This window comes from Boleophthalmus pectinirostris, unplaced genomic scaffold, assembly GCF_026225935.1.
Source record: "Boleophthalmus pectinirostris isolate CB_2022bp ecotype Guang Dong unplaced genomic scaffold, ASM2622593v1 HiC_scaffold_19, whole genome shotgun sequence".
In the NCBI taxonomy this organism is placed as follows: Eukaryota; Metazoa; Chordata; class Actinopteri; order Gobiiformes; family Gobiidae; genus Boleophthalmus; species Boleophthalmus pectinirostris.
This window is the reverse complement of record NW_026571140.1, coordinates 41,797,833-41,821,576: the sequence shown is the minus strand read 5'-3', so window position 1 is coordinate 41,821,576 and position 23,744 is coordinate 41,797,833. Positions and strand designations below refer to the sequence as shown.

The following is a 23,744-nucleotide window of genomic DNA, read 5'->3' as shown; positions in this document are numbered from 1 at the left end:
TCACGAGCCGTCCCACGCGTCCGGACCGTCCCGGAGGAGGAGGAGGGGGACGGGGGCCAGGCTCTCGGACTGACTCACCCCGGGACACAGCGCCTCGGACTGGGCCACGGGGGCGGAGAGGGTCCTGGTGAGTCTGGAGCAGCGGTCCGGAGGGGTGAGGCCGGCCTGGGGGGACTGGTAGGGCGGGGGTCCGGTGAGGGGGGAGTCCTCGGGGGAGGCGAGGGCGGTGCGGTGGATGAGGATGGGGTCCGGGGAGGGCAGCGGGTCCATCGCGGGCGGGTCTTTAGAGGGGCTCTGGTCCGGGGACAGGGGCAGGGGGGGGCAGGCCACGGCGGGTCTGTGACTGAGGAGCAGGGCGGGAGGATCCTGGCCCAGAGGACAGAGAGGCAACTCCTCTGCTTTTCCTGAAACACACGAACACACGGGTTTTAATGACGACAATAATAGAGCACTGGATTTATTTTGAGCATTTAAAGACCCCGAAGAGCTTTACAGTTTTGTCAAAAATATCAAAGATCAGATACTTCAACTAGGATCAAAACTAGATCCTCATTTGAGCATGTATCGATAATGAAAAAGTCTCCTTCACAGGCCAGAAATGAACCTTTTCTGAACAGCTTTAGAATGATCTTGAGCTGTATTAGAATTGATTTTAAGATTTTATTGTTTGTTTTTAAAGCCTTCAATGGACTGGCCCCACATTACATTTCACACCACGTCCAGATTTACACTCCCGCACTAGAGCAGAGAAACCCGACCGAAGTCCAAAAGGACAAATATTCAAACAAATATTTAGAACTTCTGTCAGCGCATTTCTACTGTAAAACCGTCGGTCTGAGACGCTTAAGTGTTCAAAAGATCAGACTCTGCACTTCTAGTTTAGATCCAAGTCAAAACTGTGTTATTATTATTTGTGAAACGTGCTGCAAAACTTCAGATACAGGATTTTTAAAGCATAAAAGATTGGAGATAAAGTCCACAGGAAGTAAAGTCACTGTCGCTAATCTGCAGCTTCACCTCGATCCGTGCGCTGTGTGGATGTAAACAAACACACGTGAGGAACTACTCCTGCCTTTTTACTTTTAAAGAACGACTCAAACTGGATTAACAGTGCTGTTTTGTGGACTGGGGTCATTATTTGTGGAGGATATTTTCTATGGATAATGTTGATGAGATGCTGCAGTTTAAATTTACCACTTTACGAGCGGTGAGAAATAAATTATATTATTACTATTTTCGCTTTGTCCCAAGTTTGCATTTTGTGTCTCGGTATCCATTAGAGGAACACAAACAATATCCAAATTTGGGCTGCCGATTAGCGATAGTGACTATTTCCTGTGGACTTTATCTCAAATCTTTTATTCTTTAAAAATCCTGTATCTGAAGTTTTGCTCCACATTTCACAAATAATAATAACACAGTTTTGACTTGGATCTAAACTAGAAGTGCAGAGCTCTGATCTTTGAACACTTAAGAGTCTCAGAGCGACTAGTTTTACTCTAGAAACAGGAAACAGCTGAGGCACTGATGTGTCCGAGTCCGACCCGAGCCCGAACATAAATTCTAAATATTTGGCTGAATCTGTCGGAACCCGTCGGACTTCAATGCTCTTCTCCTTTCTTCTGTGGTTTTCTTTGGGACACTTTTTAATATGACAGCTAAAAAACAGAGGATTGTGGAGAGGAGTCACGAAGAAGGAAGCAAGGAAAGAGAAATGAGATGTTCTTAGCACCGATTATGAACGTCCAGTATGAATGTGCGGTGTGTGTGTGGCGACTGAAGGGGGCAATGGCAAAGATCGGCAGCCTCTCTCCTGTCAGTCTGTCTCAGGGCGTCTTATTTTATTCCTGGTTTTAAATGTAATGAAGTCAGATGTTTGTTTCCACCTGGAGGAGGCAGGTCCAGCTTCTTCTTCCTCAGCTCGGTCATGGCTCCCTGCAGCTGCTCGACGATAATATCATCACTGAGGGACAGGGACACGGAGATCCGCTCCTGCAGGAAGTCTCTGAGCTCCTCCAGAGACATACGCATCAGACGCTCTGAAAACACAGCACACGTCAGGAGTCAAACCCGCAACCTCCCCCCTCCGCAGAGGAAGAGACGGGCTAACCACTCTGCCGCGGTGCGGGAGGAGGGCGTGTGGACTCACTGCGGTGCACTTTGAGGATGGTGTAGGACATGGCGGTGAGGAGCCTCTCTCCCTCCAGGATGAAGATGTCCCACAGACGCAGGGTCAGGCTGAACGGGGTCTGGGGGGCAAAGGGCAAAGGTCAAACAGAGATCATGACCAGAGTTCACAGGAATCATGTTTGTCAAGTTGTGAAGTAAAAGTGGATTTTCAGTGGTGCTTTTCCAAACTGATCTTTTAAAGCAAACTGATTTTACACCACCTGCTTGAGCCCGTAATGTTCCAGCTTATGATATTAATTTACATACTGTATCTCCCAGGGATGCAACGATATTCTATATAATATCGAATTGTTTGATACTGGTCTCATGATTCGATACACGTGTCTCTTCATGCGCTCTGTGTTGTCATTTATTTAGGTCTGAAAAGAAGACATTTATTGCAGCGTCCTCCTCAAAAGCAACAAGAAAACAGCTCCACAGGGACTTAAATATATGAAATATTCTAACAGAGGTGGGTTTTATCTTTCAGTCACTTTTTATTTTACGTTGATGCACTCAGGAATGACAAAGATATCAACTTTTAAAGATTTTAGAATCACTTTTGTCTTTACCTCAGCTTTAATTAAATGTGCTTGTATACACACCAGTGACGTGACTCGAGATATACGCGCTCTAATTCTCAGACTCTATCTCAAAAGTTTTAGTCAGAAAACGGTCTGTTGAGATTTTCTATGTATAGTTTTAGTGTCCAGAAAGTAGATGGGAGAGCACAGTGTGTCACAGACTGTAGGGGGCAGTGTGGGAGGAGCTGCTGTCTGTCTCTGCTGGAGAAGACAGAGCAGCACCGACACACGAGCCTGTGTGAACGCAGCGAGACTCAGCAGGAAAAGAAATCATCAAATCATCATCAAAAGGCAAAGCTCTCGATTTACCGGTCAGTCTTCGTTCCCACCCTCACCTCTGGTCATGAGCTCTGGATAATGACCGAAAGGACCAGATCGCGGATACAAGCGGCCGAAATGAGTTTCCTCCGCAGGGTGGCTGGGCGCTCCCTTAGAGATAGGGTGAGGAGCTCAGTCACACGGGAGGAGCTCGGAGTAGAGCCGCTGCTCCTTCACGTTGAGAGGAGCCAGTTGAGGCTCGGGCATCTGTTCCGGATGCCTCCTGGGCGTCTCCCTCGGGAGGTGTTCCGGGCATGTCCCACTGGGAGGAGGCCCCAGGGAAGACCCAGGTGTCAGAATAATTTTATTATCCCATATTTGCTAAATACTTGTGTGATATTCTAGGCCTATGAGTTAACCATTTATGTACTACAATTCTTTGATTTATAATGTACCAATCACTTGTCACTTGTTGAATAACCTCTGTGTGTTTGACAACTGTGTGCAGTGTCCTATCGCTCTAGTGAACCTCGAGATGATTCCTCACATGAAGCCAACTCCCACTGTCACACATGCAAGAGTTATGATGGTGTCTGACCTAAGGCACCTCCTGATTGTTAATCATGTTTTATGTGTTTATACTATGCATAGCTGCACCAGTTTCTTATTATGTCTTTGCTGGTTTCCCCTTCCCCTTGAGAATTATCATTCTGTAACTAGTTCCTCCTAATGAAATAAAAAGAGGAGAGCGGCCTTGAGTCATCAGAACGTGTGGAGACTGTTGGTTTTGATGCCCACTCTCTGCCCGTTCTCCTCATGAGTAAAACTGAATTAATCTCTTGTCTTTCTTCTTGTTTTTAATGTTTAGATAAACCTAACACCAGGACACGCTGGAGGGACTATGTTTCTCGGCTGGCCTGGGAACACCTCGGGGTCCCCCCAGAAGAGCTGGAGGAAGTGTGCGTGGAAAGGGAAGTCTGGGAGTCCCTGCTTAGACTGCTGCCTCCGCGACCCGGCCCCGGATAAGCGGAATAAAATGGAATGGAATGGAATCATCAAAAGTCTGATAGTGTAACGCCCCTACAGTCTATATTAAGAGTCGACTGGCAATATTATAAAATATAAACCAGCCTGAGAAAAGCTCTGTTCTTATTTTCACTTAATAAAAATTCTGTAAATCACCAAATGAACCAAATGATCTAAAACCCTTCAGATATGAACTGTAACTGTGCAGTAGTTGTGCTGTAGTGTGTTTTGTTTAATGTTTGTAATGTTTCATAAATATCATAGTGTTTTTATATTTTACTCATGAGCAGAAAAAAATAACATGAGATTTTTTTTTTTGAGTCTTTAAACGTATCGAAATAGAATTGATATCGTGACCTGCGTAGTGAGATATGTATCAAATCGAGGGAAATCCATATCGTTGCATCCCTAGTATCTCCATGGAGACAAGCAGGTGACGCAACCAGGTCAAGTTACGGGTCAGATCTGTAGAGAGGCGACCCCACTCAGAGTGACAATTAATGTTTTACAAACTGTTTTTGAGCAATTAAATATCTGTAATAGAATAAATGGATGAATAGATGGACAGATAGATGGATGGATGGATGGATAGACAGACAGATAGATAGATAGATAGATGGATAGACAGACAGATAGATAGATAGATAGATAGATAGATAGATGGACGGGTGGATGGATGGATGGACAGATAGACGGATAGACAGACAGACAGATAGATAGATAGACGGATAGATAGACAGATAGATAGATAGATAGATAGATAGATAGATAGATAGATAGATAGATAGATAGATAGATAGATAGATAGATAGATAGATAGATGGACGGACAGATAGATGGACAGATAGATAGATAGATAGATAGACGGGGATGGATAGGATGGACAGATAGACGGATAGACAGACAGACAGACAGATAGATAGATAGATAGATAGATAGATGGACGGACAGACGGACAGACAGACAGACAGACATGTGTATTTCAAAAGTCAAGAATTGAAATTAGTGAAGGAGTTCAAATATCTGGGAGTCATGTTGGACTCTGCACTTACATTCAAAAACCATGTTAAAATGGTGTCTAGAATAATCAAATACAATCTATGCAATTTTAATCAAATACGCAGGTCATTAACTAATGAAGCTGCAATGATGTTTTTACATTGTATGATTTTTTCTCACATTAGTTATTGTATAACCAGTTGGTCTTTGTCAGGTGTAACAACTCTTAAGTCAATAGAATCCCTCTACAAAAAAGCTTTGAAAATATTAGACAAGAAACCCTTTACTTACCATAGTTGCAATGTGCTCTCCAAATACAATCTATTGAGCTTTCAGAATTTTATAAAATTTAGAAATGCCTGTTTGATGTATAAGATTTTGCACGGTTTAGCTCCACCCCCACTCAGTGATTATATCAGGTATAGGTCAAGTGTTACATGTCGCTCCTCCAGGGCCAGAGCCAGAGGTGACTGTGAGGTGCCTGATAGAAAAACCTCTTTCAGTCAAAATGTGTTTTCATATAAGGGCAGTGTTGTGTGGAACAGTTTACCACCCACAGTTAGAGACTCCCCCAGCTTTACGACTTTTAAAGGCCATTTAAAGACACGGCTCAGGTCGACACAGGTGTGTGATCATTTACGATAGTTTACAATGTGCAATGGGCAAAGTGCAATATGCTATTTATTAAGTATTTTAATATTTTAATTACGGGCAATATGTAATATACTAAAGAATTTTACCTTCGAGGGCACGTGCAATACATTGTAGAAAAGCACTTTATAGTAATTTTAGCAATGGGCTGTGTGCAATATCTATACACTGGCATCTTAACTAAACAAGGCAGCGTGCAATTTTGATCAAATAATCCAACATCCTTTGCTTGACCTGTGTCTGTGCTCTTGTGACTGACCAGCTCTTTGTGTCTGTCTATTTGTATTATTGTATTGTCTGTCGGGATGTATTGTTTTTACTGTGCATTTGTTTTATGATTACATCAACCTGCCTCGGGACAGCAGATGGAAATTAGCCTTGGGCTGTAATCTGATAACATATTTACATATCATGTATATGTTCATTAATGTGTTTTGTCCCTATTTTTTTTTAAATAAATAAAATAAATAAATAAATAGATAGATAGATAGACGGATGGATAGATAGATTGATAGATGAATGGATGATAGAAGGATGGATGGATGTGTAATTTTGTACTGTAAAAATTCCAGGGAAAGCAAAAGCATCTCCATGGAGACAAGCAGGTAGTAAAGCTCCCATCAGAAAAGTCCCATAGTGCACTTTTAGTTTAGTTTTGAGTCTCGATTATTAAGCTCGTGAACTTCTCACCCTCTCGATGAAACACTGCATGAACCACTTGGTGCTGTAGATGCCGGTGGACATCTGCTCTCGGTCCTAACCGCACACACACAGAGCGTCAGTGAGAGTTAAGTTTAAAGGTTTATAACTCAGAGAATAAATTAAAAAAAGAGGAGTTTACCATGTGCCGCTTGAGTTTGGGCAGAAGTTTGGACAGAATCTGATCGTGGTGACTCTGGAAACGCTGCAGTTTGGGAAATCCAGGGACAAAGAAACCTGCAAATACAGAAAAAAGATTATTCAGGAGAGCAAAGGAGGTTTAAATCTCATATATTTTATTATTTAGATCCATCTGAAAAGCAAACATTGTGCAGTATATCTTCTTTTACAATGTTATTTGATGCAATCTGTATTTTCAAACAGGAAGGACATATGTATTTGACTCATAAACCCTCATCTAACGTGTTCCTATTTCTCACAGATCCTTTGGTGCATTATTAATAAGCAAATACGTGGGTTTAGAACAGCTTTTTTTCAGACGGACAAAAGTGAAACTGGATGCCAATTAAAGAGCAGCGAATCCTAGTGAAGCTTTCAGTTCCTGCCCCGAGGTTTGCGATCGATAAAAAACCGTTGTAATTAGACGCAGAGAGAGCACAGCGGCAGATACTGTGCAAATAAGTGCTGCTTTTGATAATTTACTCTATGGAGGAAAATAAAACATTTATTCAGTTACAAGAATAAAGTCGGGTACCACAACTTCAAATGCACAAACATGTATAATGTATAAAGTATTAAACAGACGCAGTGAAAGACTCTGCCACCTAAACCAGCACAATATCAGAAGAAAACAACTTCTAAAGGACAAAAAGTAAACTACAATGTACACATTTTAGCGTAACATGCAAAGGCCTGGAGATTTGTAATGGAATAGACAAATATAAAACAATCTGTAGCCTTAGAAATATTTAAAAAACTCATGACTCATAACCCCAGTGGCTGAATAACTGTATAATCAGTGGTGTAGTGGACGTGGTATGTGGGGGTCCACCGTCCACACTCTTCTCCTGACGTGAGATATAAAAAAAATAACAAATATAAAATAGCTACAATTGAAATGTCAAACTGGAGCAGCGACTGGCAATGGTAAAAACAAACTGCAAATGAAATCTGCACGACTGTTCTACTGAGACCTGCAACATGAGGGACGAGGACTGAACCAGAACTGAACCAAGACTGAACCAGGACTGAACCAGGACTGAACCAGGACTGAAACAGGACTGAACCAGGACTGAAACAGGACTGAACCAGGACTGAAACAGGACTGAACCAGAACTGAACCAAGACTGAACCAGAACTGAACGAGGACTGAACCAGGACTGAAACAGGACTGAAACAGGACTGAACCAGAACTGAACCAGGACTAAAACAGGACTGAACCAGGACTGAAACAGGACTGAACCAGGACTGAACCAGGACTGAACCAGGACTGAAACAGGACTGAACCAGGACTGAAACAGGACTGAACCAGGACTGAACCAGGACTGAAACAGGACTGAAACAGGACTGAAACAGGACTGAAACAGGACTGAAACAGGACTAAACTAGGACTGAACTAGGACTGAACCAGGACTGAACCAGGATTGAAACAGGACTAAAACAGGACTAGACTAGGACTAAACCAGGTCTAAAACAGGTCTAAACTAGGACTGAACCAGAACTGAATCAGGACTAAACCAGGACTAAACCAGGTCTAAACTAGAACTAAACCAGGACTAAAACAGGCCTAAACTAGGACTAAACCAGGACTGAACTAGGACTAAACCAGGAATGAATTAGGACTAAACCAGGACTAAACTAGAACTAAACCAGGACTAAAACAGGCCTAAACTAGGACTAAACCAGGACTGAACTAGGACTAAACCAGGACTAAACCAGAACTAAACCAGGACTAAAACAGGCCTAAACTAGGACTAAACCAGGACTGAACTAGGACTAAACCAGGACTGAATTAGGACTGAACCAGGACTGAACCAGGACTGAGCCCGGAGGTGCGCCCACGTAAACCATTAGGTGACCACGGGTGAAAGGACAGGTGCAGAGCTCCGCCCCACAGGGCTATGCTCAGCCGTCGCCCGATCGCACTTTGCAGACACACTGCTCCATGGGCTCGGGGTTCTCTCTCTCAAGTCTAAGATTAGTCCTGGATTAGTCCTGGTTCAGTCCTGATTCAGTCCTGGTTCAGTCCTGGTTTAGTCCTGGTTTAGTCCTGTTTAGACCTGGTTTAGTCCTGGTTCAGTCCTGGTTTAGTCCTGGTTTAGTCCTGGTTAGTCCTGGTTTAGTCCTGGTTTAGTCCTGGTTTTAGTCCTGGTTCAGTCCTGGTTTAGTCCTGATTCAGTCCTGGTTCAGTCCTGGTTTAGTCCTGTTAGTTTGGTTTAGACCTGGTTTAGTCCTGGTTCAGTCCTGGTTTAGTCCTGATTCAGTCCTGGTTCAGTCCTGGTTCAGTCCTGGTTTAGTCCTGGTTTAGTCCTGGTTTAGTCCTGGTTTAGTCCTGGTTCAGTCCTGGTTTAGTCCTGATTCAGTCCTGATTCAGTCCTGGTTCAGTCCTGGTTTAGTCCTGGTTTAGTCCTGGTTCAGTCCTGATTCAGTCCTGGTTTAGTCCTGATTCAGTCCTGGTTCAGTCCTGGTTCAGTCCTGGTTAGTCCTGGTTTAGTCCGGCGCCTTTATGTTTGTACTTAAAAACTGTCCACTACTTCCATTACATTATAAATTTGCATCCTAAGCTACGAGTGTTTTGAATAATTCCGTTCAAACTGCTGGAGTGTTGTTGTGCGGCGGCGCACTGACCGTGCATGGCGTGTCTGCGGTCGGTGAGGAGCTGCGTCAGCGCCCAGAACGCGTCCTCTTCATTCATGAACATCAACAACAGAGCAGCGACCTGACTCATCCCCTGACAGTAACTCACCTCCTGCACAGAACACAGACACACGAGTGGTCAGGAGACGAGGAGGAAGGAGGAGGAGGAGGAGGAGGAGGAGGAGGAGGAGGAGGAGGAGGAGAGAGGAGAGGAGGAGGAGGAGGAGGAGGAGGAGGAAGAGGAGGAGGAGGAGGAGGAGGAGGAGAGGAGGAGAGAGGAGGAGGAGGAGGAGGAGGAGGAGGAGGAGGAGAGAGGAGGAGGAGGAGGAGGAGGAGGAGGAGGAGGAGGAGGAGGAGGAGAAGGAGGAGGAGGAGGAGGAAGAGGAGGAGGAGGAGAGGAGGAGGAGGAGGAGGAGGAGGAAGAGGAGGAGAGAGGAGGAGGAGGAGGAGGAGGAGGAGGAGGAGGAGGAGGAGAGGAGGAGGAGGAGGAGGAGGAGGAGGAGGAGGAGGAAGAGGAGGAGAGGAGGAGGAGGAGGAGGAGAGGAGGAGGAGGAGGAGGAGGAGGAGGAGGAGAGAGGAGGAGGAGGAGGAGGAGGAGGAGAGGAGGAGGAGGAGGAGGAGAGAGGAGGAGGAGAGGAGGAGGAGGAGGAGGAGGGAGGAGGAGGAGGAGGAGGAGGAGGAGAGGAGGAGGAGGAGGAGGAGAGGAGGAGGAGGAGGAGGAGGAGGAGGAGGAGGAGGAGGAGGAGGAGGAGGAGGAGGAGGAGGAGGAGGAGGAGGAAGAGGAGGAGGAGAGGAGGAGGAGGAGGGAGGAGGAGGAGGAGGAGGAGGAGGAGGAGGAGGAGGAGGAGGAGAGGAGGAGGAGGAGGAGGAGGAGGAGGAGGAGGAGGAGGAGGAGGAGGAGGAGGAGGAGGAGGAGGAGGAGGAGGAGGAGGAGGAGGAGGAAGGAGGAGGAGAGGAGGAGGAGGAGAGGAGGAGGAGGAGGGAGGAGGAGGGAGGAGGAGGAGGAGGAGGAGGAGGAGAGGAGAGGAGGAGGAGGAGGAGGAGGAGGAGGAGGAGGAGGAGGAGGAGGAGGAGGAGGAGGAGGAGGAGGAGGAGGAGGAGGAGGAGGAGGAGGAGGAGGAGGAGGAGAGAGGAGGAGGAGGAGGGAGGAGGAGGAGGAGGAGGAGGAGGAGGAGAGAGGAGGAGGAGGAGAGAGGAGGAGGAGGAGGAGAGGAGGAGGAGGAGGAGGAAGAGGAGGAGAGGAGGAGGAAGAGAGGAGGAGGAGGAGGAGAGGAGGAGAGGAGGAGGAGGAGAGGAGGAGGAGGAGGAGGAGGAGGAGGGAGGAGGAGAGAGGGAGGAGGAGGAGGAGGAGGAGGAGGAGGAGGAGAGAGGAAGAGGAGGAGGAGAGGAGGAGGAGGAGGAGGAGGAGGAGGAGGAGGAGGAGGAGAGGAGGAGGAGGAGGAGGAGGAGGAGGAGGAGGAGGAGGAGGAGGAGAGAGGAAGGAGAGAGGAGGAGGAGGAGAGGAGGAGGAGGAGAGGAGGAGGAAGGAGGAGGAGGAGGAGGAGGAGAGAGGAGGAGGAGGAGGGAGGAGAGGAGAGGAGAGAGAGGAGGAGGAGGAGGAGGAGGAGGAGGAAGGAGGAGGAGGAGAGAGGAGGAGGAGGAGGAGAGGAGGAGAGGAGGAGGAGGAAGAGGAGGAGGAGGAGAGGAGAAGAGAGGAGGAAGAGGAGGAGGAGAGAGAGGAGAGGAGGAGAGGAGGAGGAGAGAGGAGGAAGAGGAGGAGGAGGAGGAGGAGAGGAGGAAGAGGAGAGAGGAGGAGGAGGAGGAGGAGGAGAGAGGAAGAGGAGGAGGAGGAGGAGGAGGAGGAGGAGGAGGAGGAGGAGGAGGAGGAGGAGGAGGAGGAGAGGAGGAGGAGGAGGAGGAGGAGGAGGAGGAGGAGGAGGAGGAAGAGGAGGAGGAGAGGAGGAGGAGAGAGGAGGAGGAGGAGGAGAGAGGAGAGAGGGAGGAGGAGGAGGAGAGAGGAGGAGGAGGAGGAGAGGAGGAGGAGAGAGGAGGAGGAGGAGGAGGAGGAGAGGAGGAGAGAGGAGGAGGAGGAGAGGAGGAGGAGGAGGAGGAGGAGAGGAGGAGGAGGAGGAGGAGGAGAGGAGAGAGAGGAGGAGGAGGAGGGAGAGGAGAGAGGAGGAGGAGGAGGAGGAGGAGGAGGAGGAGAGGAGGAGGAGGAGGAGGAGGAGGAGGAGGAGGAAGAGGAGGAGGAGGAGGAGGAGGAGGAGGAGGAAGAGGAGGAGGAGGAGGAGGAGGAGGAGGAGAGGAGGAGGAGAGGAGGAGAGGAGAGAGGAGGAGGAGGAGGAGGAGGAGGAGGAGGAGAGGAGGAGAGAGGAGGAGAAGAGGAAGAGGAGGAGAGGTCAGAGCAGAAGAGGAGGAAGAGGAGGGAAAGGAGATGGTTAGATGGAGCAGAAAATCAGAGGAGAGGGTCAGAGGAGGAAGAGGAGAGGAGTCAGAGGAGGAAGAGGATCAGAGGAGGAAGAGGAGAGGGTCAGAGGAGGAAGAGGATCAGAGGAGGAAGAGGGGAGGGTCAGAGGAGGAAAGAGGAGGAGAGTCAGGAGGAGGAGAGGAGTCAGAGGAGGAAGAGGAGGAGGGTCAGAGGAGAAGAGGATCAGAGGAGGAGAGGATCAGAGGAGGAGAGAGGAGAGGGTCAGAGGAGGAAGAGGATCAGAGGAGGAAGAGGAGAGGGTCAGAGGAGGAAGAGGGGAGGGTCAGAGGAGGAAGAGGATCAGAGGAGGAGAGAGGGGAGGGTCAGAGGAGGAAGAGGATCAGAGGAGGAGGAGGAGAGGGTCAGAGGAGCAGATGAAGACGAGAGGGTCAGAGGGGGAAGAGGAGGAAGAGGAGGAAAAGAAGAAGGTCAGATGGAGCAGAAGACGCAGCGGTGAGGGTCAGAGGAGGAGAGGAGGACGACGAGTCAAAGGGGCAGAGAAGGAGAGAACAGGGTCAGAGGAGCAGAGGAGAAAGACGAGAGGAGCAGAGGAGCAGGTCAGAGGAGGAGAAGATGTAGAGGAGAGGGTCAGATGGAGCAGATGAGAGGAGCAGAGGAGGAGGAGAATGCAAACGAGAGGGTCAGGGGAGCAGAGGAGCAAGAGGTGAAGGTCAGAAGAACAGAAAAGGGGGTCAGATGGATCAGAGAAGAGGCTCAGATGATGCAAGATGATGCAGAGGAGGAGCGGACGACGCAGAGGAGGAGGGTCAGATGTTTCTTACTGTGTTGTAGACGGAGTAAGCAGCGAGCACATAGAAGAGCGACTGCTGCCTGTAAGAGAAGAACAGTCTGAGAGGAGCAGGAGCTTCATATTTACGTGGTTTACGCTGAATTCTTCCGAGTTCCTGTGGCTCAGAGTTTCCACTGCTCTGGCTCACACCTCCTTTCACAAAACCAAACGGACCGAGTTTTTCTGTAACCCTTTACGTCTGCTCTCCGTGGAGATTCACAGAAGAAGTTTAGAAAAAGGTTTTGGGCTCAGAGAAACCGGAGCTACACGATGAAGAATCTCCGAAACACGAGCGTTACTCACTTGACTCCAAACCTCTCCATGAACATCACGTGCTTCCTGAAGGTGCGGTTTATGTCCAAGTCGATCTGTTTAATCTCAGAGGAGTACACCAGGGCCTGTTCCTTCATCCTCTGAGAAAAAAATAAAGAGAAAGACACGGAAAGAAAATTGGGGATTAAAAACAAGAGATAAAAAAGATCAACTTATTTATGTATTTATTTAATAGGGACAGTGCAGTGTAAATATGACAGATTATAACAAAAATACTCATTTCTATCTGTAGTCTCGGAAGCCCATTTCCCGCCAGTAAATAAAAAATAAAAGCCTCACAGGAAGTCATAATTATGAGTTTTAAAGTCTTTTAAACTCATAATTATAACTTTTAAACTCGTAATTATGACTTTTAAACTCGTAATTATGACTTTTAAACTCGTAATTATGACTTTTAAACATGTAATTATGACTTTTAAACTCGTAATTATGACTTTTAAACTCGTAATTATGACTTTTAAACTCGTAATTATGACTTTTAAACTCGTAATTACAACTTTTAAACACGTAATTACAACTTTTAAAACTCGTAATTTATGACTTTTAAAACTCGTAATTATGACTTTTAAACTCGTAATTACTTTTATACTTTTAAACACGTAATTATGACTTTTAAACTCGTAATTATGACTTTTAAACTAAACTTTTAAACTCGTAATTATGACTTTTAAAACTTCGTAATTTATGACTTTTAAACTCGTTAATTATGACTTTTAAACTTGTAATTATGACTTTTTTAAACTCGTAATTATGACTTTTTTAAACTCGTAAATTATGACTTTTAAACTCGTAATTATGACTTTTAAACTCGTAATTATGACTTTTAAACTCGTAATTATGACTTTTAAACTTATAATTACAATTTTTAAACTCGTAATTATAACTTTTAAACTCGTAATTATGACTTTTAAACTCGTAATTATAACTTTTAAACTCGTAATTATGACTTTAAAACTCGTAATTATGACTTTAAAACTTGTAATTATGACTTTTAAACTCGTAATTATGATTTATAAACTCGTAATTAAGACTTTCTGTGACGCTTTTATTTTTTATTTACTGGCGGAAATGGGCTTCCATAGTCGTCCCTCGGCAGATGACACCACAAATTTAACAGAAAAAAAACAAAATAACAAGTGACAGTTCTGTTTTTTTTTTTCCTTTCGCCGCTGTTTCTAGTTGGATCTGAAAGTGTCCAGTGTTGGAGTCTCTCTTATTGATAATGGGAGAATGTTCCAGAAATTAGTGCCTCTGACTGAGACACACTTTGTCCAAATGTGGAGCATCTGTGCTTTAGTGGAATAAAATCTTGTAATGGAGTGAGCAAGTCCATACAAAACTTTATAGAAAAAAACATCCATATTTAAAATCAACAAAATTATTAAAATTAAGCAGGCTTGTACTTATATAAAAAAGTGCAGTGGTGAAAAGAAAATGGTTTCTTGTCCAGTATTTTTACAGCTTTTTGAAAAATTATTCGACGGGTTTGAGTTTTGTGCGAGCAGAAAGTGACCACGTGGTTATGTAATCCTCTATATGAGACAGAATCATGGTGTCGCGTATAGAGTCATAAAGGATCTTACTTATCTAAAATTGACAAAGTTTAAAGTTAACAGTTTTTGTGAGGCGCTTAATTTGTTTCTTAAATGTCAATGTCTGGTCCAAAGTCAGTCCCAGGTATTTAAACTCTTTGACGAGGCCAACGAGTTCCACCCCGTCCAGAAAGACACTGGACCTCTTTTGTTTTTGTTTTTTTTTACTAAACATCATGCAGATATTTTCTTTATTTTGAGCTGCAAGCACGAGTCCTCGACCCACTTCTGAACATGAGCTTTGGCTGATGTTGTTTTATTATTATGATGCGATTCTGCTCCCTGCTCCAGTGACGTCTGACCTGGTATTTTCCGGGGTTTTCTTTCCGGATCTTCTCCACCTCGAGCATCAGAGCCCAGGCCTGTCCTCGGAGCTGAGCGGGGATGCCTTTGTACACACGCTTCACCAGCTGGACGCGACAAAAAAACACAACAACACAACACAAAAAAACAAAAAACACATTCAAGATTTGCTCTATAAAAATGGGGGAAATTATATATTCAAGAAAACAATATTGTATAATTTGAACAGTTTTTGATAGTAGTAAGTAATAGTGAGTTTTGTCCATTTTTTTTTTTTTAATATGACGTATAAAACAGAGTCAGACCTTCTCACTGCGCTTGTATTTGTCCCACTTCTTCACCATCTTCAGCCATTTCTCTGCCCGGTCCAACTCCTGCTGCTTCAGCTTCAACACAACAAAGAACAAAAATTTACCGTATTTTTTGGACTATAAGTCGCACTTTTTTCATGGTTTGGTTGTTTCAGGTGTGACTTCTATATTAAAATGTTTCAGTGAAGTGTGGAGAGGTTCTAGTCTTGTGTGTTGAGGCTCCTGTTCCTCCTGTACCACTGTCACTTGGCTCTACTGCACATGTCTCCTGCAGAAAGAGCCTCTGTCCTGCAAGTCGTGAAATTTGCAGTTGAAAATGATAATCAAGCAGCAGAAATAAAGTTTGGAGTGAGCGAAAAACTTGTGAGGGACTGGTGGAAAAGCAGGGATGGAGAACACAGCTTTACAGGAACCGGGAGGATGCACCATGAAACTTTCCTGAAGTCACTGGATGGATGGACAAAGCCTGGACTTCAGTGACACCGAAACCATCCTGTCGGGATTCAGAAAGACCCGAATAATTCTAACTGGAACTGATGCTGAGTCTGACGACAGCGACACAGAAGAGGAAGCGTCGCTCTGTTTACCTCTGGAGGTCGAGGCCGAGTTGCTCAGAAGTGACACCGAGGATGAAGAATTGAATGGATTTAGTGATTTGGAGTGAGATGGAGAGTTTGTTAAACTTGTTCTGTTCTGTTGTTTATGTTATAGTTTATCTAAAGAACTGTTCATATGTGACGTTAACAGTCTGTTGTTCTCTCTTCTATTGTTTTATTAGAGCTTGACTTTCAACAGGAAATGTCTGTTTCTGGTCTCTGACTTATAGTCCGGTGCGACTTATATGTTTTTTCTTCTTCATTGCACATTTTTTGGCTGGTGGGATTTATACTCCGGAGTGACTTATAATCCGAAAAATACAATAAGTGTGTGATCTTTTAGCTGCAGTGTTTTCTGTGTCGTACCTTCTCCTCGTGTGCACTGGGGAGAGGAAGCTCCTTCTCACTAAAAAAGAATCACATTGATTGATAAACAAAATGTGTGTGTTGAGTTAAAAGTTTATAATGATCTGGTCCATTACAGACAGAATAAAAGCTCAGATACTGACTGCATGAAGCCAAGACGGTCGACCACTTTGTAAATGCTGAAGTCTCCGTCCTCCCAGGGGTGGACCTGCACCCCGCCCTGCCTGCCCTGAACAACACAGCACAACACAATATCAACAATAGTTCAACATTAAAACATACACAGTAGACTCATCATGATCTGTCTGTCACACACACACACACACGTATATAAAAATATATAACTGTACTGACTGTGGCATATTTGAGGAGGATGTCGGCTCGTTCCTCTGCGATCAGCGTCTCCACGTCCTTCTTCATGTCACTGTCTGTAACACAAAACACACAAAACAATAAAAAACACACAAAACACAAAAAAAACACACAGGGGACTTCAGTATGTTTCTGTGATCTGTCTGTATTATTTTGTAAACACACAAACACTGGAGCAGATTTGTTTTGCTTATTTATGTCTCTAGTCTCTGCTCATCTCCAACACTCACAACTTCAAGCACACAAGGTGAGTGAAGTGTCTTGCCCAAGAACACAACAACAATACATTTCTCAGCCATCGTGGTCTAGCTACGGAGCCAGCTGTGGATATTTGAGTTCCTATAGATTTTTTTTTACAACAAACGTGGCAGCAAATGTTACTAACTACTAATAATAAGTTCTTGAGAAAATATTCAGTCCATTCATGTTCTTCTGCTTATCCAGGGCCGGGGTGTAGGGGCATCAGTCTAAGCAGAGACTCCCAGACTTCCTTCACCCCAGACACGTCCTCCAGCTCCTCCCAGAGACATAGTCCCTCCAGCGTGTCCTGGGTCTTCCCCGGGGCCTCCTCCCGGTGGGACCTGAACACCTCCTGAGGCATTCGGAACAGAGGCCCGAGCCTCAACATTTCGACCGCCTCGATCTCGTCCTTTCGGTCATTACCCAGAGCTCATGACCAGAGGTGAAGGGAGGAACGAAGACTGACGGTAAATCTAGAGCTTTGCCTTTCAGCTCAGCTCCTTCTTCACCACTCGGCCCGATACAGCGACCGCATCACCGCAGACGCTGCACCGATCCACCTGTCAATCTCACACTCCATCCTCCCCTCACTCGAGAACAAGACCCCGAGATACTTGAACTCCTCCACTTGAGGCAGAGACTCTCCACCCGCCCGGAGAGGACCAGACACCTTTTTTCGGTCAAGAACTATGGCCTCAGATTTGGAAGTCCGGTCACAAACAAAAATAATACATTTTACGACGCATGATTTGGGGTCAGGGCCTCACAATTCCAGTATTGTTTTCTGATTTATGTTCTAAAGTAGTTTCCTCATCACAAAAACAGACCTGGAGTTTTGTTTTTTTTTGTTTCATTCACACATTTTTAACGCACAAACTTGCAGATTTAGGCTGTTTTGGGAGTTCTACTCAAAATATGTGCTCCACTGTGTTTTTAATAGAGCCCGACCGATATGGATTTTGTTGTGACCGATATGAAACCGATATAATGGGAGTTTGAGCTGCCGATAGCCGATATAATCGCCGATATATTTAGTGATGTAAAAATTCACTGTAAATCTTGAATTGATTAAAAAACTTAGGTTTGGCTCTAGTGGATTCTAAATTGGGTTTATTTAGGCAACATTTATTGTTATTTTGACTCTTTACATCATATTTACAGACAGTAGATTGGCCTAATGGCATTTTTGCATCACAGTCTAGCTACTGTTACTGTCACTGCTAGTGATGGGTATTCCAGTTTTTTTTTTTTTTGTTTTTTTTTGGAGAACCGGCTCGGCTCACTAAAGCAACTGGCTCTTTCCAAGCGACTCTTGAGATTGTTTTGTTGCAAGCAGGACTAAACCAGAACTGAACCAGGACTGAGTGTCGGGACTCGGTTTCTATCTCTTTCCTTCACTCGAGCCCAAGATTAGTCCTGGTTTATTCATTTTATGCTGAACTGCAGCCAAATATGCACTTTTTTTTTTTATCCTATGCACACGCAGATTTCTGAAAGTTTTGTTTTCAGCCGCTGCTGCTGTCAAACTACGGCTCTACAAGCGGCTTGAAGAGAAAAAGTGAGAAAAAGAGAAAACACGGCTCCCAATAAGAAACATGCTCCCGTTGTTCGCTTCAAAGAGTCGGATCTAAGAGCCGCTTCGATCGCGACCGACCCATCAACTACTAGTAAATAAACTATCGCTATTAGCCTTTAGCCGTAAATGCTGCGCACCGCGGTAATTAATTATATGCATAAATGTGGATCATTCACACGTCTATTCACAGCTCATTTACAGATCAATGCTGGTCCAGTAACAAATATACGACCAATACAGTCACTTTACAATAGACCAATAGAAAACAGTCTGTTTATGTGTGGGAGCTACAGCAGCTAATCGCTAACAAAACCTAAACTAGCTTCAAAGTCGATGTATTTCCAACACTCACCGCCTCACACAAGGCTCCTCCTCACATCACAAGTCTGAACTAATAAATGTCCTTTTAAACCAGACTCAAACCGATTGTCCGAAAAAGAAAATAATCTCAGTGTTGCGCACGACTGCGGGTGTAAACAAACACACGTGAGTGAAGTGACGTCACTCTGGTGGTGTGTTCAGGGACAGTACGGACACAGACAAATTACACCGCAGATAAATACTGATGCGGAGCCACATATTAGGACATTTATCTGTCTGTAAATTGGATTAAATGAACAGAATGTAGAGAGTCTAAGCTTTATAACGACGTATAACATGCCCACGTGAAATATCGGCCCATATCAGCAAGCATATCGGCCGATAGCCGATATGTCTCCAGGTGCCCATATTGGCCGATAATATCGGCCAGCCGATATATCGGTCGGGCTCTAGTTTTTAATCTCCACATTCCTTTACTAGAATCATTTAGATCATTTCAGAACTGGAATTTCCCATCTCTACTAAAGAAAAGCTAAAAGACGTCGACAGAACTTGAAGACTACAGTGCCTCATGACATCACAAGGTGGAACAGAGCATTTTGAGCCTTGGAGATGTAAACAGACTCAAAAATGGGTGAATGAAACAAAACTGTACGCATGTTTTTGAGGATGAAAACATGACTTAAAGCTCACAAGAGTCAATTCTGCGTAATATGGCACCTTTAAAATAAATAAACATGCTGTATTTGTTGTACGTATTCGCTCCCGTGTATGCGTTGTAAGAAGATGCTAGACTAGACTAATTCAGATCTAAACCAGGACTAAATCTGGACCAAAATGAACTCAGACTAAACATGTAAGTGCAAAAAGAGGCAAGAAATCCAGACTAAAATCCAGACCTGTTTTAATCCTGGTGCAGTTCTGTTGACCTTGGTATAGTCATGGTATAGACCAGGTTTAGTCCTGATTCAGTCCTGATTTAGTCATGGTTTAATCCTGGTTTAGTCCTGGTGTAGTTCTGTTTTAGTCTTGGTATAGCCCATGTTTAGTCCTGTATTAGTCCTGTTTAAGACCTGAAACAGTCCTGGTTTAGTCCTGTTTTAGTCCTATTTTAGTCCTGTTTTAGTCTTGATTTAGACCTGGTTTAGACCTGGTTTAGTCCTGGTTTAGTCCTGGTTTAGTCCTGGTTTAGTCCTGGTTTAGTCCTGGTTTAGACCTGTTTTAGTCCTGGTTTAGTCCTGGTTTAGTCCTGGTTTAGTCCTGGTTTAGTCCTGGTTTAGTCCTGGTTTAGACCTGGTTTAGTCCTGGTTTAGTAGTCCTGGTTTAGTCCTGGTTTTAGACCTGGTTTTTAGTCCTGGTTTAGTCCTGGTTTTGTCCTGGTTTAGACCTGTTTTAGTCCTGGTTTAGTCCTGGTTTAGTCCTGGTTTTAGACCTCCTGGTTTAGACCTGGTTTTAGTCCTGGTTTAGTCCTGGAGTCCTGGTTTAGACCTGTTTTAGTCCTGGTTTAGTCCTGGTTTAGACCTGTTTTAGTCCTGGTTTAGTCCTGGTTTAGTCCTGGTTTAGACCTGTTTTAGTCCTGGTTTAGTCCTGGTTTAGTCCTGGTTTAGTCCTGGTTTAGTCCTGGTTTAGTCCTGGTTTAGACCTGGTTTAGTCCTGGTTTTAGTCCTGGTTTAGTCCTGGTTTAGACCTGTTTTAGTCCTGGTTTAGTCCTGGTTTAGTCCTGGTTTAGACCTGTTTTAGTCCTGGTTTAGTCCTGGTTTAGTCCTGGTTTAGTCCTGGTTTAGTCCTGGTTTAGTCCTGGTTTAGTCCTGGTTTGATTCCTGGTATTGTGCCATTCTGGTTTAGACTTGAAGCTCACAAGACAAAACATTCTGCATTTCCTGCCCGTATTAAATCCAGTCTATGCGCTTCATCCTAAAAAGGTGATGATCCTGGAGGTAGTGGTCTGTGCAGCCGCTGGTTTGGGGGCGTGTGTAGCCTCAGTTTAGGCCTCGCATCACCAAACACACCGGAGAGAAGAAGAAGAAGAAGAAGAAGAAGGGGAAGAAGAGATGCTCTGGAGAAAGACATGGCGCACGGTTCCGCTACAACGACCGGGGGAAAGCGCGTGATAAAGCGCAGAGATGAAGACACGGACGGGTCTGGATGTTACCGTGCTCCTCCGCTCCAGGTCGCGGCTCCTCGGCTCATCCTCCCCCCCGCAGCAGAGAGCGCAAAGCCGGGGACACGGGAACAACAAAAGGCCGACGCTCGCTCCGGGACCAGCGGGTAAAAGACGCACTGAGTCTGCGCCGGAGAATCCACAGACTGAGCCGTGGACGGGATCATGGAAGAGGGTTTTTTTGGTGAGGGAGGGCGCCACCTGCAGGACGGAGCAGGGAGGTGGAGCAGAGAAGGTTGATTTTATTTATTTTGGGTGCGTGTGGGTTATAAATGCACTAGGGGGCGCTAAAAGATCGTTTACAGACGACGCAAAAGAGTTCTGGAAAGGTTTGTGCAGCGAGTTTGGGGTTTCTGCGTGATGTAAACTGATTAAACTAGACCAGGACTAATTCAGGTCTAAACCAGGACTAAAACAGGTCTAAAACAGGTCTAAAACAGGACTAAACCAGGTCTAAACCAGGTCTAAACCAGGACTAAACCAGGTCTAAACCAGGTCTAAACAAATACTAAACCATGATTAAACCAGGATTATTCCAGGACTAAAACAGTTCTAAATCAGAACTAAAACAGGACTAAACCAGGACTAAACTATGACTTTACCAGGACTAAAACAGGTCTAAACGAGGGCTAAACCAAGACTAAAACATGACTAAACCAGTACTATACCAAGACTAAAACAGATCTAAACAAGGACTAAACCAGGTCTAAACCAGGACTAAACCAGGTCTAAACCAGGACTAAATCAGGACTAAACCAGGACTAAAACAGGTCTAAACCAGGACGAAACCAGAACTAAAATAGGTCTAAACCAGGACTAAACCAGAACTATACCAGGACTAAACCAGGTCTAAACCAGGACTAAACTAGGTCTAAACCAGGACTAAACTAGGACTTTACCAGGGCTAAAACAAGTCTAAACCAGGACTAAGCAAAGACTAAACCAGGACTAAACCAGGTCTAAACCAGAACTATACTAGGATTAAACTAGGACTAAACCAGGTCTAAACCAGGACTAAACCAGGACTAAACCAGTACTATACCAGAACTAAATCAGGAATATACTAGGACTAAAACAGGACTAAAACAGGTCTAAACCAGAACTAAACTAGGACTAAACCAGGACTAAAACAGGTCTAAACCAGGACTAAACCAGTACTATACCAGAACTAAATCAGGACTAAAACAGGTTTAAACCAGGACTATGCCAGGACTAAAACAGGTCTAAAGCAGAGGACTGAACGAGGAGTAATTTAGGACTAAACCAGGATTTTTTCCTGATTTAGTCTTGGTTTAATCTTGGGTTTAGTCTTGTATAGTCTTTGTATAGTCCTGGTTTAGTCCGGATTTAGTCCTGATTTTTTTTTTCCTGATTTAAGTCTGGTTTAGTCCTGGTTTAGTTCTGCTTTGTTAAATGTTAAATGGTCATATTTTTATATAACGCTCAAAGCACTTTACACCAAGGAACCACTCACCCGTTCACACAAGGTGGGTTAAGTGTCTTGCCCAAGGACACAACAGCAGCATTCATCTGTGGGCGCTTTACCCTTCTTTCGTCCCGGTTTAGTCCTGGTTTAGTCCTAGTTTAGTCCTGGTATAGTCTTGGTTTAGTCCTGGTTCGTGGATCACATTTAAAGAAGTCCACATTATTTAGTTTTTGTAAAATCTCCAAAAATCAAACCCAAAAATGCCCCACTGTGCATCACCGTAGATTTCCACCAGGAGATTCTAATTACCATAAAACAAAAGAATAAAATTAATCCAAACAAACGGGTGAAGAAGCTGTGAGGAGTTTATTAAAAAAGCTCAAAAAAAAAAAAAAAAGTACAAAAAAACACAAAGAAATTCAGAAATCACAGTGTGGTAAAGTGCATAGCTTTAATGGCATCACAGACTCAGTGCAAACGAAACCGGGACAAAAACCCAAAACCAAAGTCCTGATACTCTGCAGTCACGTCACGTCGGGGGCGTTCTGTGTCTGTGTCTAGGGCGGAATGTACAGCGGTTACCACGGCGACGCAAAAACACAGCCTGAAAAGAGTGTCTGAAAAAAGAAAAAATACAAAAAGGTGAGAGTGGTGTATTTTTTGGACTATAAGGCGCACTTAAAATCCTTTAATTTTCTCAAAAATCGACAGTGTGTCTTGTGTATTAATTCTGTCCTGATTTAGTCCTGTTTTAGTCCTAGATTAGTCCTGGTTTAGTCCTGTTTTAGTCCTAGATTAGTCCCGATTTAGTCCTGTTTTAGTCCTGATTTAGTCCTGTTTTAGTCCTGATTTTAGTCCTGTTTTAGTCCTGGTGTAGTCCTGGTGTAGTCCTGATTTAGTCCTGGTTTTGTTGGGTTTAGACTTGATTTGGTCCTGGTCTTGGTCCTTGTCCTGGTCCTTGTCTTGGTTTCTGCGTGCATACAGTGACGCAAACGTGTGTAACGGATGTTTGTGATGTAAACGCGTACGCACCCTGAGCAGATCTGACCAGAGTTTTGCGTCTTGGGCAGTGTAGATTCAACTTTTCCACTCTAGAGGGTGGTTTAAGATTTTTGCATTTTTAAGCCACAAAAACGCCGTCACCGTCTAAACCAGACTTGTTAAACTCAGGCCCGGGGTCCAAATTTGGCCCGCGATATAATAATATTTGGCCCGTGAGATCATTTCAAATCTGTATTAGAGCTGCTCGCCGGCAACAGATCGACTATAGCGACATTATTTATTTAAAATGTTATTATTATTTTATATTTTGCTTGTTCTGGATTCAATGTTTAAGTAAAACTATTATTAAACATTTATTTTAATAAGAAAAGGTTTAACATTATTATATTATATTTAGTTTGGCCCATGACTTAGTCCCAGTTTTAAATTTTGGCCTCTGTGAGTTTGAGTTTGACGTCCCTGGTCTAAACTAAAGGCATTTCCGATAAAATATTTTGTCATTTTTACCCACAAGCGTTCTCGTGTAAACTGGCCCTCAATGTATATTTGAGTCGTCCTCGGAGAAAATAAAAAACAAACTTAAATTATCCACTCACATTCACATTCATAAAACACATTCCCCAAGACAGGGAGGCGTCGCCGGGTAAATTACGCCACGATCTGCCGATGGATCGTGGACGCCTGGACTCAGGATCAGTCTCAAGTG

The 23,744-nt window shown here is 44.5% G+C and overlaps 1 protein-coding gene across 1 annotated transcript; it reads right to left on the bottom strand.

Annotated features, from left to right (window-relative positions):
* LOC110165858 (USP6 N-terminal-like protein) lies at nucleotides 1-20,908 on the bottom strand. Its single transcript, XM_055154358.1, has 14 exons — nucleotides 20,602-20,908; nucleotides 16,295-16,368; nucleotides 16,084-16,169; nucleotides 15,941-15,980; nucleotides 14,973-15,053; nucleotides 14,667-14,774; nucleotides 12,743-12,852; nucleotides 12,432-12,480; nucleotides 9,195-9,315; nucleotides 6,529-6,623; nucleotides 6,378-6,443; nucleotides 2,150-2,249; nucleotides 1,887-2,039; nucleotides 1-404 (listed from the first exon to the last, which is right to left on the bottom strand). Exons 2-14 carry the CDS (start codon nucleotides 16,358-16,360, stop codon nucleotides 1-3), a joined length of 1,479 nt encoding a protein of 492 aa, XP_055010333.1. The 5' UTR covers nucleotides 16,361-16,368; nucleotides 20,602-20,908.
* Between the last annotated feature and the right edge of the window lie 2,836 nt (nucleotides 20,909-23,744).